Here is a 19,927-nt window from a genome sequence, read left to right on the forward strand (position 1 = left end):
CATCTATTTCCCTCATGATCTTTTACACTTCTTTAAGATCATCCCTCATTCTCCTGTGCCCCAAGGAATAATATCCTAACTTGCCCAATCTTTCCCTATAGCTCATGCCCTCAGGTCCTGGCAACATCCTCATTAATCTTCTCTGCAGTTTCACAACATCCATCTTAAAACCGAACATAATTCTCCAAATGCGGCTCACCAATCCCTCGTAAAACTGTAACAAAACATCCTGAGTTCTATACTCAATACGCTGGCTGATGAAAGCCAATGTACCAAAAGCCTACTTTACCACCCTATCTACCTGTCACTTCACTTTCAAGAAACTATGTACCTGCACTCGGCAGAGCCCTGCCATTCACTGTGAAGGTCCTGCCCTGGTTTGACTTGCCAAAATGCAACACCTCACACTTATCTGCATTAAACTCCATTTACTATACCTCAGCCCACTTGCCCAACTGATCAAGATCCTGATACAATTTTTGATAACCATCTTCGCTATCCATAAAACCACCTATTTTAGTGTCATCTACAAACTTACATGCCTTCTACATTCCAATCCAAATCACTGATATAAACCACAAACAGTAATGTGCTCAGCACTGATACCTGAGGCACCCCACTAGTCACAGGCTTTCAGTCCGATAAACAACCTGTCACTATCACCCTCTGTTTCCTTCTATGAAGCCAGTTTTCCATTCAGTCTAGCTCTCCCTAGATCCCATGCAATCTAACCTTCCAGAGCAGCCTACCATGTGGAACCATTACAATCCTTGCTGTAGTCTATATAAACAATGTCTATGGCTTTGTCCTCATCAATATTTTTGGTTACTTCTTCAAAAAACTCAATAATATTCGTAAGACATGATCTCCCACGTGCACAACCATGCCTAATCTGTCCAATCTGTCCAATGCATATATCTTATCCCTCAAAATCCTCTCCAATAACTTGGCTACACTGATGTTCAGCTCATGATCTATAGTTCCCAGGCTTTTCCTTGCAGCCCTTCTTAAATAGCAGCACAACATTAGCCACCCTCCAGTCTTCAGGCACCTCACCCGTATCTAATGATAATACATATATCTCAGCCTGGGCACCTGCAATTTCTTCTCTAGCTTCCCACAGTGTCCTCAGGTATATCTGATCAGGCCTGGGAGATTTACCTACCTTCATAAACCTTAGGATGGTCAGCACCTCCTTGACCATAATATATCTACCCTTAAGATATCTCCATTAAATATTGAAAGGAACTAACTAAATTAAGGGAAGGGCTTCTATTTTTCTGGGCAATCTGACAATGTTTATGAAACTTTAACTTAAGGAAGAAATTTCATGCAAAGGAAATTGCCAGTGTTTATAAGTAGTTTCCCATTCCCATTTTGAAACGTACTTGCTATTTACCAAATGTAATCAGGCTGCAGATGGAGCTGTACATGAGTTAAGTGGCCTAATCTCAATAGTCTTGTTCACAGACCAGTTATGGGATACTTGCAGCCATGACCAACTCACTAGGAAAGGCACAATGTTGTAGACCCTGGCTACAAACCTGAGCCCAGCAGGACAGCTGGACCCGTTGCAATTAGATTAAGTTAGATATCCTTAGGTTTGGCTGTTTGGATTGGCCATATTTGTTTCAGATTTAGATAATGTTTTAATTTACACCTAAGTTGATCTTTAGAAAATTGTAAAGTCCACCATAGGAAAATATAAAATTGATTGAAAAGACATTGTATAAATATACCTAAAAGCTGCCCAAGATGAGTGGTTAGAATGATGAAGAGCATCGACTAGTGTCACAAGGCTGGAAAGATCAAGACTGTGAAGTTAAGTGATTCTGCATGCTGTAAATAATCAAAGTGATTTTTCAATTCCAACATTAAATTTAAATGTCTAAATGTCTAAATAGATATACTCACTGCTATCTGCATGGTAAGAATTCCTCCCACTTGGCAGAGTTTGCCAGGCTTATCTTGGAGCCCTCCATTAAATAGAGGCACAACACTAGCCACTCTCTTACTTCCAGCACCTCACCCATGCCTAATAATCTATATACTAAAACTCTTGTTTGTTTGTTTGTTTGTTTGTTCCTGAACTACTGCCAAAACGGTACACGATAGTGCGACAATTTTAGGCCCACCTTACTCACCGTCATCCCTTTGATGCTAATGGAAGAAGTTTCATTGAAATCAGTGTTATATTTTTTAAGTTATTCACATTTTAAAGTTTAAATCTATCTCCTAGGGAGGGAGTGGGGAGGGAGGAAGGGAGGTAGGGAGGGATGGGGGGGAGGGAGGGAGGGAGGGAGGAGGAGGGAGGATGAGGGGGATGGAGGGGAGGGGAGGGGGAGGGGGGAGGAGGGAGTGGGGGAGGAAAAGATGCTGCACCAATACAGGAGAGGTTTGGGCCCAACTTGATCTAGTGATTCTTAAATCTCAGCCAGTGCGCCTGCAATTCCTTCTCTAGCTTCGCACAGATATATCTGATCAGGCCCGGAGATTTATCTACCTTCATCTGTTTCCTTTGTTGTCCACATTTAGGGTGGATGATGTTGTGAGATCGATGTATCCACCGCTGGATCCCAAGCTCCTGGATGCCAGGTCTGTTACTCTTCTACTCCTAAAATGATTGAGTAGTTACCATAGTGTTTTATACAATCAAGTGCCTGTGAATACTTCCCAATCTGCAGTATGTTTGGCTCTGTCCAAGCCAGCTGCCTACCCCTTTGCTGGGGTTACGTCCGCGCCCCGGTGGTGTTGGAGAGGAACTAGGCGCTGTCCACGGGCACTCTGGGGAATTTCCGGAACCGCTGGGTACTGCGAGGGATTGGATGCATCCTGGATGGGGATTGTAATACAGTTGAATAATAGTTTATTTTGGTGTATTTGTTTGTATTGTATTCTGGTGGTTGGGTTCTGTTTTGTTTTATCGTATTGTAAATATTGTTTTAAAATAATTGAATACATTTTTTGGGAAAAAAAAGAAAAATAATCTGCAGTATGATGAATTAGCAAAACTAAAGTATGTGGGCAGAAAACTTCATCTGGTTTCACTGGCAGGGGAGATTCACTTGCCACTCACACATTTCTTGCACGCATTTTTTTAATCGCTGGGATATCTCACAGAACAGTTTCCGTGAATGTGTGTGACAGCCAACTGCAAGAGTGAGACTATTTAATGCTGCTTATGTTGATTGAGAAGTTAGAGACAACCTCAAGAGAGACAGAATGATGCTGACAGAAAGAAGAGCAATCTGAAGAAGGGTTTTGACCCAAGACGTCACGTATTCTTTTTCTCCAGAGATGCTGCCTGACCCACTGAGTTAAACCCCTGTCCCACTTAGGTGATTTTTTAGGCGACTAGGCTATCGCCACACGGTCGCCGGGGTATCGTCTGCACGGTCGTCAGTCGTCTCCAAAGAGTCGTAGCATTTTAAACATTTTCGGCGACTGTTGGTTTGACGCCAATGATCGTAACTTGGCGTCTCCTGACGTGGGCGCTGTCGTAGGTTGTCACCAAGTTGTCGCCAGGTGTTGTAGGTTGTCGCCGGTGCTGACTTCATTGAATTCCATTGGCGACTACCTAGGTCAACCGGCGACAGGTCAAAACCGGAGGCCAAAATGACATGAATTGTCTTCAGTTGTCGCCGACAAAGTGCTGGAGTAACTCAATGGGTCAGGCAGGATCTCTGGAGAAAATGGATGGGTGTCGTTTTGAGTTTGGACCCATATTCTGATGTGGTACAACCTATAAATGGGAGATGTATGTTACTGGTGTAGATGCACACATGGCACACACACACTGGGAGAAACTTAACCCAAGTGGTGTGCCAATGACTTGTGCTTTTATCATTCTTTTAGCTCGGTGAAACATTCCAAGACACTTCAGAGGGTGATGTCAACTTTAGTTTGGCAATAAATTAAAGATGGAGCTGGCGGGTTGTGTGACAAAAACTTAATCACAGGGATTGCATTGAGAGAAAGGCTTTAACCTGGGAATTCCGGGTTTCAAGGCTGCTGAAATTCCAGGCTTCCATCCATTGCGTGATTACATTTGAGGATGCACAAGTGAGCAGAGGAGCAGAAGGAGTTTCAATGACAGTCGTGACAAGGAGGTAACTGAGACTGGGGCTCGGTGAGCATGGCAGAGATCAGTGTGGATTGAAGATAGCTGTTTTGCTCAAAGACTGCGATATTTATTCAAAAGCTGCTTTAGTGCAAAATTCAGGAAGAAAATTGTGAGAAAGAAACCAGGCTGTAAAACTGTCTCAGTGAGCACCATTTGTGGCAGCACCACCAGTGCTAACATGTGGTTAGTTTCTATCACAAATGGCAAGTGCCTTTAATGTGACTTGTGCTGTCCACAAGTTGCAGTTCAGAGCTACATGTGCATTGTGGAGTACCAGATTTAGTTTAGTTTCGTTTAGAGATACATCGTGGAAACAGGCCCTTCAGCCCACCAAGTCTGCGCCGACCAGCGATCCCCACATACTAACACTAGGGACAATTTACAATTATCAAGCCAATTAACCTACAAACCTGTATGTCTTTGGCCAGATGTGCCAGATTAATGCAGTGTCGGCAAGTTTTGATAGTCAGTACTTAATGTGCTGTGTGAAGCTCCTGTTGTTATCATTGCCCCTGTGTAACACACATTTGGGTGCGATGCAGATGTGCTAGGCTGCATCTGGTCATTGGTAGATATGATTTACTTAACAGCATCCCAAATCTATGCTTATTATCATAGCGCAGTCTATGGTACAGATCATTCAGGTGTAGACCAAAATCAGGGAACAAGCCTTGAAGCTTTTCCATTCAAAGCAGAAAGATCTTCCTTATATCAAGATGTTCAATGATTCAATGATACTTTATTGTCACATGTTCCCAGGTACAGTGGAATGTACTGTGATATCATGAGAGGTAGAGTCATAGAGGGGAGATACATTTCCTCCCGGTGGATGCAACAAGGACTACAAACCATGATGGCTGCCAGCAAAAGACTACAAAACCCATAGTCAGCAGGGCTGCCTGCCCTGCTGATACTGATTGCTGCTGACATTGATTGCTGCTGATACTGATTGCTGCTGACACTGATTGCTGCTGACACTGATTGCTGCTGACACTGATTGCTGCCCAGCTGAACCAGTGGAGCTGATTGCCTCAGTGAGAGAGCTAAAAGGGAAGGGAAGCAGTGTATTTAAAAAGAGAGACAACGACTGGAGCAGACAGACAGGGAGAGAGACAACGACTGGAGCAGACAGGGAGAGAGACAACGACTGGAGCAGACAGGGAGAGAGACAACGACTGGAGCAGACAGGGAGAGACAACGACTGGAGCAGACAGGGAGAGAGACAACGACTGGAGCAGACAGGGAGAGAGACAACGACTGGAGCAGACAGGGAGAGAGACAACGACTGGAGCAGACAGGGAGAGAGACAACGACTGGAGCAGACAGGGAGAGACAACGACTGGAGCAGACAGGGAGAGAGACAACGACTGGAGCAGACAGGGAGAGAGACAACGACTGGAGCAGACAGGGAGAGAGACAACGACTGGAGCAGACAGACAGGGAGAGAGACAACGACTGGAGCAGACAGGGAGAGACAACGACTGGAGCAGACAGGGAGAGACAACGACTGGAGCAGACAGGGAGAGACAACGACTGGAGCAGAGAGGGAGAGAGACAACGACTGGAGCAGAGAGGGAGAGACAACGACTGGAGCAGACAGGGAGAGACAACGACTGGAGCAGACAGGGAGAGAGACAACGACTGGAGCAGACAGAGAGAGACAACGACTGGAGCAGACAGGGAGAGACAACGACTGGAGCAGACAGAGAGAGACAACGACTGGAGCAGAGAGGGAGAGACAACGACTGGAGCAGAGAGGGAGAGAGACAACGACTGGAGCAGAGAGGGAGAGACAACGACTGGAGCAGAGAGGGAGAGACAACGACTGGAGCAGAGAGGGAGAGACAACGACTGGAGCAGACAGGGAGAGAGACAACGACTGGAGCAGACAGGGAGAGAGACAACGACTGGAGCAGACAGGGAGAGAGACAACGACTGGAGCAGACAGACAGGGAGAGACAACGACTGGAGCAGACAGGGAGAGACAACGACTGGAGCAGACAGAGAGAGACAACGACTGGAGCAGACAGGGAGAGACAACGACTGGAGCAGACAGGGAGAGAGACAACGACTGGAGCAGACAGGAAGAGAAGCAGACAGGAAGAGAGACAACGACTGGAGCAGACAGGGAGAGACAACGACTGGAGCAGACAGGGAGAGAGACAACGACTGGAGCAGACAGGGAGAGAGACAACGACTGGAGCAGACAGGGAGAGAGACAACGACTGGAGCAGACAGACAGGGAGAGACAACGACTGGAGCAGACAGAGAGAGAGACAACGACTGGAGCAGACAGGGAGAGAGACAACGACTGGAGCAGACAGACAGGGAGAGACAACGACTGGAGCAGACAGAGAGAGAGACAACGACTGGAGCAGACAGGGAGAGAGACAACGACTGGAGCAGACAGGGAGAGAGACAACGACTGGAGCAGACAGGGAGAGAGACAACGACTGGAGCAGACAGGGAGAGACAACGACTGGAGCAGACAGGGAGAGAGACAACGACTGGAGCAGACAGGGAGAGAGACAATGACTGGAGCAGACAGGGAGAGAGACAACGACTGGAGCAGACAGGGAGAGAGACAACGACTGGAGCAGACAGGGAGAGAGACAACGACTGGAGCAGACAGGGAGAGAGACAACGACTGGAGCAGACAGGGAGAGACAACGACTGGAGCAGACAGGGAGAGACAACGACTGGAGCAGACAGGGAGAGACAACGACTGGAGCAGACAGGGAGAGAGACAACGACTGGAGCAGACAGGGAGAGACAACGACTGGAGCAGACAGGGAGAGAAGCAGTGTTTGAGTTATAGTTTGTAAGAAGGCAGCAAGCTACAGTTTTGATTTAACTACCTGTTTTGGTTTTGTGTACCTGTCTGCAAACAATTAAGTTTACCTGTTTTTGGAAAAGACTAAATATATGGAATTTAAGTTTGAAAACAAGAACTTTTCTGTCTTCATTTCCGGCACCCACACCTCCGAACCTTCAAGAGAAAAGCTCCCGACCTCTCAAGACATCACAGTACACAATACACAGAGTACACAAAGGGTCGTCATGTATCTGGCGCCAACAAAGTTACAAAAGTATTCATTAGAGTCGCGTTGGTCCTTCTTCCTTCTCGGAGACCCCACCCCGTCGGACCCCTCTTTGTTCTCGGCACCTCGACACTCGGTCCCTCTTTGGGTCCCTCTTTGTTCTCGGTGGCCCTCTACCTAATGATTAAACAGATTTACTCCATTATTCCTGTACAGAGTGTGTAGGAAAGAACTGCAGATGCTGGTTAAATTGAAGATAGACACAAAATGCTGGAGTAACTCAATGGGACAGGCAACATCTCTGGAGAGAAGGAATGGGTGACGTTTACCCATTCCTTCTCCCCAGAGATGCTATCACCCATTCCTTCTCTCCAGAAATGCTGCCTGTCCCGCTGAGCTACTCCAGCATTTTGTCCATTCCCATACAGAGTACAGGATGAGGTGGAATATTATTCAAAGACCATTTACAACATCCCATTATCATCAGCTGTAAGAGAGATCAGATACTGAATGAGAGGTGCTTGTAATAAATCCCAACAGGCTGATGGGCACTATGCCAATAACTGGTGGTACGTCTGTCTGTTGACAGAGAGAACACATGCACATTGAATAACGGGATCAAAAATACAATGGGACTATTAGCTAAGCAGTCTCGCTGAAAACACATGCAGAGGAGTCTGTTTTCTCTGGAACGGTGAGCATTGAGGGTGGACCTGATAGAAGTATATAATATGAGCGGTATAGACAGGGTGAACTATATAATATGAGCGGTCTAGACAGGTGAAGTATATAACATGAGCGGTCTAGACAGGGTGAAGTATATAATATGAGCAGTATAGATAGGTGAAGTATATAATATGAGCGGTCTAGACAGGGTGAAGTATATAATATGAGCGGTCTAGACAGGGTGAAGTATATAATATGAGCGGTCTAGACAGGGTGAAGTATATAATATGAGCGGTCTAGACAGGGTGACGTATATAATATGAGCGGTATAGACAGGTGACGTATATAATATGAGCGGAATAGACAGGGTAGACAGTCAGAGCCTTTTCCCAGGACGGAAACACTAAATACTAGAAGGCACAACTGTAAGGTGAGAGGGGCACAGTTTAAAGATTATGTGTGGGCCAAGTTTTTTTACGCAGAAAGACATGCTCCAAAGACGTATAGATTTGCAGGTTATTTGACTCAGTAGAAGTGTAAAATTGTCCGTAGTGCATGTAGGATAGTGCGAATGTGCGGTGATCGCTGGTCAGCGCGGACTCGGTGGGCTGAAGGGCCTGTTTCCTCTGTATCACTAAACTGAACTAAACTAAGATGGTGGGTACCTGGAACGGGCTGCTGGGGTTTGTGAACGGGCTGCTGGGGTTTGTGAACGGGCTGCTGGGGTTTGTGAACGGGCTGCTGGGGTTTGTGAACGTGCTGCTGGGGTTTGTGAACGTGCTGCTGGGGTTTGTGAACGTGCTGCTGGGTTTTATGAACGTGCTGCTGGGGTTTGTGAACAGGCTGCTGGGGTTTGTGAACAGGCTGCTGGGGTTTGTGAACAGGCTGCTGTGGTCACTAAGGAGGATACAAACAATCTCCCAGATGTTCTAGTGGCCAGAGATCCTAGGGTGACAGAGGAACTGGAGGAAATCCACATTAGGCAGGAAAAAGTTTTCGGTAGACTGATGGGACTCAAGGCTCATAAATCCCCAGGGCCTGATGGTCTGCATCCCAGGGTGCTTAAGGAGGTGGCTCTAGAAATTGTGGACGCATTAATGATTATTTTCCAATGTTCTATAGATTCCGGGTCAGTTCCTGTGGATTGGAGGGTAGCTAATGTTATCCCACTTTTCAAGAAAGGAGGGAGAGAGAAAATGGGAAATGATAGACCAGTTAGTCTGACATCAGTGGTGGGGGAGGGCAGGGGAGGCCAATTCTCTGAATGCATTCAAGAGGGAGCTAGATAGAGCTCTTAAGGATAGCGGAGTCAGGTGGTATGGGGAGAAGGCAGGAACGGGGTACTGATTGAGAATGATCAGCCATGATCACGTTGAATGGCGGTGCTGGCTCGAAGGGCTGAATGGCCTACTCCTGCACCAATTGTCTATTGTCCATTGTCTATAGCAAATTGGTGGAAAAAAATAGAAGTAATATTCAGGGAACATGGAAAGTGATTAACAACATAATTAAAACAGGTATTGGGAAAGCAGATTACCCTAGCTACTTTGTTAAAAATCATAATAACATAAATTGCTGATGAATTTAATGACTACTTTGTAAAAGTTGGGCCTACCTTAGCAAATGAGATTACTAAACCGAGTAGCAAGGAAGGTCTAGAACATGAGAGCTCTGATAGAAATGCACACTCCATGTTCCTCAGTGGAGTACACAAAAATGAAGTCATTGATATTGTTAAAAAATACAGTAACAAAAAGTCTACTGATTACAATTCCATTGATATGACACTGGTCAAAAATATTATTTAATGTATAGTAAAACCGTTAACACATAAATGTAATCAATCCTCCTCACAGGCACATTTCCCAACAAAATGAAAATAGCGAAAGTCATTTCCTGTCTACAAGAATGGAGACAGACATTTATTTTCAAATTACAGGCCGATATCTCTGCTTCCTCAATTCTCAAAAATATTAGAAGATTATTTGTACAAAGACTTGAAATCTTTATTGATAAATATAATATACTAAGTGATCATCAGTATGGATTTCGAGCTAAAAGGTCTACCTCACTAGCGCTAATGGAACTAGTAGAGAATATTTCAACTGCAATTGATAATAAAGAATATACTGTGGGAGTATTTATAGATCTCAAAAAAGCCTTTGATACTATAGATCATGGTTTACTGATGAATAAGCTAGAAAGATATGGTATTAGAGGACTAACATACTCCTGGTTAAGAAGCTACCTTGAAAACAGATATCAGTATGTTCAAGTAAATAATTTTGATTCAGAACTTATGAAGGTTACCTGTGAGGTTCCGCAAGGCTCTTTATACTCTATATAAATTATATTTGTATGGTGTCAAAATTGTTACATTTAGTTATATTTGTGGATGACACAAATTAATTTTGTTCTGGGAAAAACATGGAGCAACTTTTGGACACAGTTGAAGGGGAATTGGAAACCCTAAAGAAGTGGTTTGATACTAATAAATTTTCATTAAATCTAAGTAAAACAAAATTTATTGTGTTTGGAAATCGAAAATTATATTCAGAGGTAACACTTATGATTAATGATGTAGAAATTGAAAGAGTGTATGAAAATAAATTATTGGGAGTGATAATAGATCATAAACTCTGTTGGAAACCCCACATAAAACATATCAAATCAAAACTGTCTAAATCCATTGCAATACTGCACAAAACTAAGGCCATCTTGAATCAAAATTCACTATTTATGTTATATTGCTCACTCATTATTCCATATATTACATACTGTGTAGAAGTATGGGGAAACACCTACAAAACAAGCACTAATACAATCTTTATATTGCAAAAAAGAGCTATAGGAATTGTCAATAAGGCTGGTTATAATGACCCAACCAACCCATTATTTATGAAATCATATGCCCTAAAATTTATGGACCTAGTAGACTTTAAAATTCTACAAATGATGTTTAGAGCAATAGAAAGAACACTTTCCTGACTGTATCCAAGGTTTGTTTTCAGTGAGGGAGAGCAGGTATCCACTCAGGGGTAATTATATATTTGAAAAAATGAGGGTAAGAACAAATGTGAAAAATAGATGTGTGACTGTTAAAGGGGTCAATTTATGGAATAGTTGCAACAATGAATTGAAAGAGTGTAGTAATATGTGTACATTCAAGAAAATGTTCAAAAATATTATATTTGAAAGATACAAAATATGTGATCAGCATTGAGAAATGACTGATATGACAGAAATGATGGTTCTTGACTATATTTGTGTTTCTTTCTATGTTTTGTTTATCTGCTTCTGACCTATGATGTTGTGTTTTTAATTATATTTTGTTAAGTATTAAGGGTAGGCATAATAAGCTTTGGCTTCTGCCTACACCTTTATTTTTTTCGGTCAGAAAATATCATGTGTGATTATATTGTTTTATTTTTTGATACAATGTTTTTTGCACTATTTAACTTTCACAACTGTATGGTCAATCTGTTGTATTGTATTGACCGGAAAAAAATAAATATATATATATATTTTTTTAAAAAGATATGAAAAGAGGCCCAGTGGTTATAGGCAGCAATGGTCAGAAATAATAATAATAATAATAATAAGCATTTATTTTATATAGCGCCTTACCAGAAGCTCAAAGCGCTTTACAAAAACAATCATAACATAAAAACAAACAGACAAACTATCCTAACGGAGAACCGGCGAATAAACAACGCCAGCGTCCTCTCACGTCAGGGTCCGGCAGTATACAACACAAAGCACAGGACACACAGATACAATTTTTACACAAACAGCCATCACAGTGATTGCTCTAGGCACACCCTCACTGTGATGGAAGGCAAAGAAAAGTCTTATCTCCTCCTCGTTCTTCTCCCGTGGTGTCACGAGGTGATCGAGGCTCCCAACTTTTTGAAGCCCCCACCGGGCGATGGAAAGTCCCAGGGCCAAGCCGAGCAGGCCGATGAAGGTCCTGAGCCCCCACCGGGCGATGGAAAGTCCCAGGGCCGAGCCGAGCACGGTGGGCAGCACGGTGGCACAGCAGTAGAGTTGTTGCCTCATAGCGCCAGAGACCCTGGTTCGATCCTGACTACGGGTTTGTACGTTCTCCCCGTGACCTGTGGGGGTTTTCTCCGGGTGTTCCAAGTTCCTCCCTGCGTGGGTTTTCTCCGAGATCTTCGGTTTCCTCCCACACTCCAAAGACGTACAGGTATGTAGGTTAATTGGCTGGGTAAATGTAAAAATTGTCCCTAGTGGGTGTAGGATGGTGTTAATGTACGGGGATCGCTGGGCGGCACGGACTTGGAGGGCCGAAAAGGCCTGTTTCCGGCTGTATATATATGATATGATATGATGATATGACACTCCAAATACATTCAGATTTGCAGGTTAATTGGCTTGGTTCAATTGTAAATTGTCGTTAGTGTGTTAATGTGCGTTGGTCGCCATGGACTCGGTGGTCCGAAGGTCCTGTTTCCATGCTGTATCTCTAAACTAAAATAAAAATTAAATTATGCCCCCCCATAACATGTCACCAACATGCCTGACAAGTGGCTAACAGGCAAGATGCTTGTAGGGATCAAGATAGGCAAGAAAATGACTTGTCAAGAGAGGGGAAGAGACAAACAAATAGTTGGATAATTTAAAAACACTTCCTCTTGGACAATCCATCTCATTTAATGGGAACATTTCTGCATTTATCCCTGATCTAAAATCAACAGCTATTAAAATGTAGGAATCACATCAACACATTAATTCTCCTTAAAGGTCCATCTTGGTGCTCAACTACACTTTGAAGGTCCACATTAGAAAGTCCACAGAAGCTGACTTGCACTTGGCTAACCCGGTCATCTGATTTGAATTGAATATTTGAGCAGAAGCCCAAATGAAGAGTGTAACATGATTGTGATCTTTTCACTCATATATCACGGTGTGACAATGCTGCTTTACTTTCTTCTGCAGAACCACTGCCCTCCTGCTCTCCGTCAGCCATCTTGTGTTGGTCACCAGGAATGCCTGTCACATGACTGGAAGCCTTGACTGGATTGATCAGTCCATCTCCTCAGCTGAGGAGCACATGTTGGTGCTGAGGGAGGCTGCTCTGGCAAGTGAGCCCGACAGAAACCTCCTGGGTTGTGATAATTACTGCCAGGAACAGTCTGCAATATAGCCTTGGGCCTGGCCAACAATCAGTAGGAGAGAGCCTGGACTCTTCCAGCTCAAACGGCTCCGTTTCATCTACAACTATTTCATAACCACCACAGCACGGTTTAATCAATCTGTGGAGTGCGTGTTCAATGTTAATTGAACACTACTGTTCAAATGATTTTTGGACTGAAGGTCAGACAGTAAAATCAATCACAGTCTTGAGTCTGGTTGGTTTTTCATATTCACGATAAACCTTTAAGAGTATTTTTGATAATTGTTTCATAACATTTCAAGCAATCCCACGCTTTACTGCTTTTAAAACCTCACTTATTTTCAACTCTTTGCTTCCTGCAGATGTTTCTTCAAATATATTTTTCTTAGATTGCCATGCCTGAGTTGTTAAGGAAATAGTACAATGGGAGAGTGGACTTCCTTTATTTTAATATGCAGTGACTGAGAATGGTTGATAGGTTTAGTTGCTAACTATTTGAATCTACACATGATCATGAATATAGATTTACTTCCTTCATCTGATATCCCAATGTTGATGCAAAACCTGTAAAGAGATTGTAATGGCATTGGAAATTCTCACAAACAATTATGAGAGGTGCAAAATGTGCATTACAGGCAATTTCCGTTGAGATTGGACTACAAAATGCCATTAGGGAGTATAAGCAAATAAAATAATGCAATCCAATTGCCTTTATTGGATGGATGATGGAAGACAGAAGCAGGGAAGACTTGCCACGAGAGCACAAAGTGTTGGGAAGGTGGCAGTGGGAGCAATGTCCTTGGGAAAAATAACATATTTTGAACTGGTGCAACAAAGATTTGCTGGATTAATTCCTCGGATGAGAATTGACCTCCAAAGCAAGTTTGTGGAAAATGGAGCCAATATTTTCTGGGGTTCAGAAGTGGGAATGGTAATCTGGAGTTATTTGGGGGTATTGTGTGTTCCATTACAGGAAGGATATGGAAGCTTTCAAGAAGGTGTAGAGGTGGTTTACTAGAATGTTGGACACAACGTATTGGAGTAACTCAGAGGGTCAGGCAGCATCCCTGGAGAACAAGGATAGTTGACATTTTTGGTCGTGACCGCTCAACACTTTACTAGAATGTTGTGTGGATTACGGAGTATTAGCTACATGGAGTGATTGGACAGAGTATGGATTGTTTCCCTGGAACGCCAGAGATTGAGGGGAGACCTGAAAGAAGTATATAAAATGATGAGAGGCAGAGATAGGGTAGACAGCCAGAGCCTTTTTCTCAGGATAGGAATATCAAATAGTAGAGGGGTTGGTTTTAGGTGGGAGGAGCAAAGTTTCAAGGAGATGTGAGGAGCAAGTTTTTAAATCCAGAGTGCCCGGAACTTGGTGTTGGAGGCAGATACAATAGTAACATCAAGGGATAGATTCATGGATATGCAGTGAATGGAGGGATATGGATTATGTGCAGGCAGATAAGGTTCGATCTTGGCATCTTTTTTGTCACAGACATTGTGCTGTCCTGTCTATGATCTCATTAAAACATAATATTCTTAGAAAGCTTGCCAGGATAGTTCCTCATATGCTGGGGGAGTGCAGAACATAACTTGGCACTTGACAGAAATAGGAAATTATTTATTCTGTTAAAAGGTTGTGATCTTTGGAATTCTCTCTACCCCATTAACTGTGAATGTTGAACTGTTAAGCATATTTATGGTTGGCATAGTGGGTCCTGGATTTTAATGGCCAAAAATGAGAATAGCTGGGGTAATATTGAATTGAGGGGCAAGTTTGGGGACTGGTTTGGCTGACTCCTGTTCATATATCTTACATTCTTGCTATTTTTAGCAAAGCTAATGATCACTTTACTTTAAACAGATTAGCAGGATAGATCAGAGATTGCTGATATGTGAGCAATATTATGAGGTGCAATTTCTAACCATTTATGTTCGGAGAGTAAATTGTGCAAAGGATCTCAAACTGAGTGGGCTGCTCTGATCTGTCCTTCATTCTACATCCCTGGCAAGCAACTCTTCATTCACAGTCACTGCGTTACCTTGCATTGCATAGTGGCTGTGTTCTCATCTGAGAAAGATGCAGTGATATTTGCCTTGTGTGAACAGGTGACTTTAGATTCTAGAGATACACTGTGGAAACAGGCCCTTCGCCCCACCATGTCCGTGCCGACCAGCAATCACCCCGCACACTAGCACTAGTGATCGATAGTCAGCATGGACTTAGTGGTCTGAAGGGTCTGCTTCCATGCTGTATGTCTAAACTAAACTAAAGATTAAACTTCAAAGTCCTGGTGACAGGCACCTGCGATGGTTCTTAAAATAAATCTGCGCATCTGATCATTTTTTATATTCTAATGTGTGATACTGCTTTTAAAGCTTTTTATTTATTATGTAGACTCTGCTGGCAGGTAAGGAATTTATTGTCTATCTCAGCAGTGGTCGCACGATGCCTTCATCAGCAACTGCAGCTGTTCTTGTGGAGGTGCTCCTATGGCACTGTTGGATAATTGCTATTAATATGGAGTGCCAGGGTTTAGAATGAATGAATGAATGAATGAATGAATGAATGAATGAATGAATGAATGAATGAATGAATGAATGAATGATGCTTTATTGTCACATGTGACAAATCACAGTGAGATTCTTAGTTTTGCATACCCAAGGCATGCAAAGAGTCGGCACCCAAAGGACGCCGACAAAGTTACAAAATATCCCACACCTGGCCCTCCTTTGACCCCCCCACCCCCTCCTTCACGGCGGTTCCCCCACGTGTGACAATAAATTATCTAATTTCTGCATGCAGTGAAAATTGTATAGCCTTCAACAGGATGAGAATGGTTGGTTGATACGACTGAGCATGCAAGTGTGCGTATGCACCCTTATTGCTTTCAATGACTGGAGTTATATTTATGCAGTTAAATAATACTAACTATCCTCCTCTTTATGTATTTTGTTTCTGGGGGAATAACCCCATTTATCTTGGAAATTGCTCCTGTTTCCATTTTCTTTAAATAGAGCCTCTTTTTTCCCGAATATTTTAACTTTGGTTACAGACCCAACTCCAAGTCATTGGTTATTCCTCCTTTAGTTAGTTGACCTTTTTTTAAGTTTGCAAACTAGGTAACAAAAATGGTTCCATTTACGTGGTACCTTCTGTAACCCAGGAGATCCCCCAGTGTTTCACACCCAATGAAGTACGATAAAGTGCTGTCACTGCAGCAACTAAATAGCACAAGCAAGCTCCCAACACAGCACTGTGAGAGTGACCAGGTACATTTGTGGAGGTGAGGGGAACACTCTCCTTTTGTTGTTTTGCAAATATGCCACAGGATGTTTATATCCAATAAAGAGAGTCTCAGAGTAACATCTCATCAAAAAGCTGGCAGGCCCACCGCAGCATCACTCTTGTCTGTACCGTATTACAGTGAGCTTACATTGTTGTACCCAGGTCTTTGGTCTAGTGACCTTCAACATCCCAGCACCTTCCCTTAAACATTCTGTCTACCTTTCCGTGCCACTGATGCCCTTTAAATAAACCACCATCTTTTAGCTCAAGACCACAGGTACTGGAAGTGGTTTACATGCACAGTTTTGGAATCATGGAAAATAGATATTTTTTATTATGAAGTTAGACAGTGAATTAAAACAGGTGTGCTTGGATTTAAACGGTGCAGAATGACATTTCAGTGTGCTTTATGGGTTAGCTCATCTCTCAGACTAGCAGTGATGGCACAAAGACCTGGAGAACATTCAGCAGACTATGATTTGCAATGGTGAAGAGCTTGATTCAGTCATTTATACATAATTATAATCATTCAATTCCATTCAATACAAAATCATAATTTGAAAGTAAAACAGTGGGAGTTCAGGTGATGGATGAGATCAGCACAGGAATCTAATAAATGAGTTCTTAATTTGCATGGTGGTGCAGGGGTAGAGTTGCTGCCTCGCAGTGCGAGAGACGTGGGTTCGATCCTGACCACGGATGCTGTCTGAACGGAGTTCTCTCTGTGATCTGCATGAGGTTTCTCCGGAAGCTCCAATTTCCACACACACTCCAAAGACGTACTGGTTTGCAGACTAATTAGCTGGCTGAAATTGTAAATTGGCCCTAGCGTGGTTAGTGTAAGTGTGTGGGGATCATTGGCCGGCATGGACTCGGTGGGCTGAATGGCCTTTTCCACGCTGTATCTCTAAACTAAATGAATGAAGTTCAAATCAAGGAAGGCTAACAAAACAACACACATTTTTACACTCCTTGCCAGCTTTGCTTACTCCGCATTTCCCAAACTATTGTGTTCTCCTCAGTTTTGTTCACACTTGCTTTACATTCCTGACCTTTCATGTTCTCTCGATTCCTCGTAGACTCTGAGGACATGTGACATTGGCAGTGATTGGCTAATGTTAAATGACAGGTTGGCTCCAGAATGGTGATGGCCACATAATGCAAATATGAAAGAATGAATGCGTGAGGTCCTGCATAAAACTGCATTGTTTAACCTGGCATATTTAACTGTTGAAAACCTATGTTATGTGGTAACAGTGTTAATTAGTGCTGCATTAAACTCACATAGCACCATTTTAGAGTGACAATTTTGTGCCACGTACCCAAAAGTTTTACTGCCTAGTCTCAGTTCTGTTAAAGTGCTTCACACGTCCCTATCATTGTATCTTCCGTCACATTACCTTCCCAACTGTACATCCCTCTAACTCTGGAGCCCTTTAACATCCTGCATTTCCCCTACTCCATGGAAAGTGCCCCAGCCATCAGCTACCAAGACCTAGATTATGTATTCACTTCCTCAATCTTCTTTTGGCTGATGTGAAGTAGATGCTTGCTGACTGAGGCTGCTATCAGCAGCAAAATTGCTGTTCGCAACAAAACAGCTTTCCAGCTAGACAGAAGAGGAATCTTCGAAAGAAGCAAAATCCATTCATCATTGACAACTCCCAGGTCCACCAATGGATTTGAATGATCACAATATCTGGAGGTAGATTTGAAGGCTGTAGTTCTTCGTAAAATAGTTTTAAATGTGAAATTAACTGTGTTTTAAGATGTTTGGGCAGTTAGACTGTTGTCCAGAAACACAACATGTGTGCTGTGGGTAGAACGTGAAGCCATCAGACACGTGTTCTTCCTCCTGTTATACCACCAAGAATCAGATGATGGAAGCTTTTCATGACACTTTCTGTTCTTATTCTTCAGGATGCATTGCCTACAGAACTTTTAACCAGAGGCTACAATTCCCTGCAATTTTCTTGTTTGCCATGAATTCCACCATAAAAGCTACAGTAATGTAGCTATTAATGCTAACTCACTTGTAGATATAATCATAGCAGTAGATAATTCCACTCCTGTTTGCTCTGCAGATGATAGTTCATACTGCAGCTAATGTCCAAGGATTTGGTTTGTGGAAAAGTCCCATGAGAAACATTTTCAGGCTGGGCAATGCAACCTCAGTTTTTGTGGTTTTTTGTTTGATCGAGAAAAGGAAAATAGTGTACATCACCATCAAGGACAAGGGATTTCATGGGCATAGGAGCAACTCTAACTAAAAGTTCCCTCGAACCGCATAAAGTTCAGAATCGGAAATACATTGTTCCTTCATTGTTGCTGGGTCTAGATCCTGGAAATTGCCAAAAGCACTTTCACCAGAAGGACTGCTGCCATTCAAGAATATTGCTCATCACTGCCTTCTCAAAAGCAGCAGGATCCTGGCCTTGCCAGCAACATACGGAGATAGATGGAAGAGCAGGTAGGGTAGACAATAGACAATAGACAATAGACAATAGGTGCAGGAGTAGGCCATTCAGCCCTTCGAGCCAGCACCGCCATTCAATGCGATCATGGCTGATCACTCTCAATCAGTACCCCGTTCCTGCCTTCTCCCCATACCCCCTCACTCCGCTATCCTTAAGAGCTCTATCCAGCTCTCTCTTGAAAGCATCCAACGAACTGGCCTCCACTGCCTTCTGAGGCAGAGAATTCCACACCTTCACCACCCTCTGACTGAAAAAGTTCTTCCTCATCTCCGTTCTAAATGGCCTACCCCTTATTCTCAAACTGTGGCCCCTTGTTCTGGACTCCCCCAACATTGGGAACATGTTATCTGCCTCTAATGTGTACAATCCCCTAATTATCTTATATGTTTCAATAAGATCCCCCCTCATCCTTCTAAATTCCAGTGTATACAAGCCCAATCGTTCCAGCCTTTCAACATACGACAGTCCCGCCATTCCGGGAATTAACCTAGTGAACCTACGCTGCACGCCCTCCATAGCAAGAATATCCTTCCTCAAATTTGGAGACCAAAACTGCACACAGTACTCCAGGTGCGGTCTCACCAGGGCCCGGTACAACTGTAGAAGGACCTCTTTGCTCCTATACTCAACTCCTCTCGTTACGAAGGCCAACATTCCATTGGCTTTCTTCACTGCCTGCTGAACCTGCATGCTTCCTTTCATTGACTGATGCACTAGGACACCCAGATCTCGTTGAACTCCCCCTCCTCCTAACTTGACACCATTCAGATAATAATCTGCCTTTCTATTCTTACTTCCAAAGTGAATAACCTCACACTTATCTACATTAAACTGCATCTGCCATGTATCCGCCCACTCACACAACCTGTCCAAGTCACCCTGCAGCCTTATTGCATCTTCCTCACAATTCACACTACCCCCCAACTTAGTATCATCTGCAAATTTGCTAATGGTACTTTTAATCCCTTCGTCTAAGTCATTAATGTATATCGTAAATAGCTGGGGTCCCAGCACCGAACCTTGCGGTACCCCACTGGTCACTGCCTGCCATTCCGAAAGGGACCCATTTATCCCCACTCTTTGCTTTCTGTCTGTCAACCAATTTTCTATCCATGTCAGTACCCTACCCCCAATACCATGTGCCCTAATTTTGCCCACTAATCTCCTATGTGGGACCTTGTCGAAGGC

At 43.3% G+C, this 19,927-nt stretch overlaps 1 protein-coding gene across 2 annotated transcripts in view; it reads left to right on the forward strand.

Annotated features, from left to right (window-relative positions):
* tmem98 (transmembrane protein 98) overlaps nt 1–17,547 on the forward strand; it is a 68,007-nt gene extending 50,460 nt beyond the window's left edge. For both annotated transcript variants that reach the window (XM_078424744.1, XM_078424743.1), the window contains 2 exons: nt 2,536–2,595; nt 12,790–17,547. In XM_078424744.1, the coding sequence (XP_078280870.1) occupies nt 2,536–2,595; nt 12,790–12,997 (268 nt within the window). In that variant the 3' untranslated portion in view covers nt 12,998–17,547. The remainder of the gene's footprint in view (nt 1–2,535; nt 2,596–12,789) is intronic.
* Nucleotides 17,548–19,927: the final 2,380 nt, after the last annotated feature.

Source organism: Rhinoraja longicauda, chromosome 29 (genome assembly GCF_053455715.1).
Source record: "Rhinoraja longicauda isolate Sanriku21f chromosome 29, sRhiLon1.1, whole genome shotgun sequence".
Lineage (NCBI taxonomy): Eukaryota > Metazoa > Chordata > Chondrichthyes > Rajiformes > Arhynchobatidae > Rhinoraja > Rhinoraja longicauda.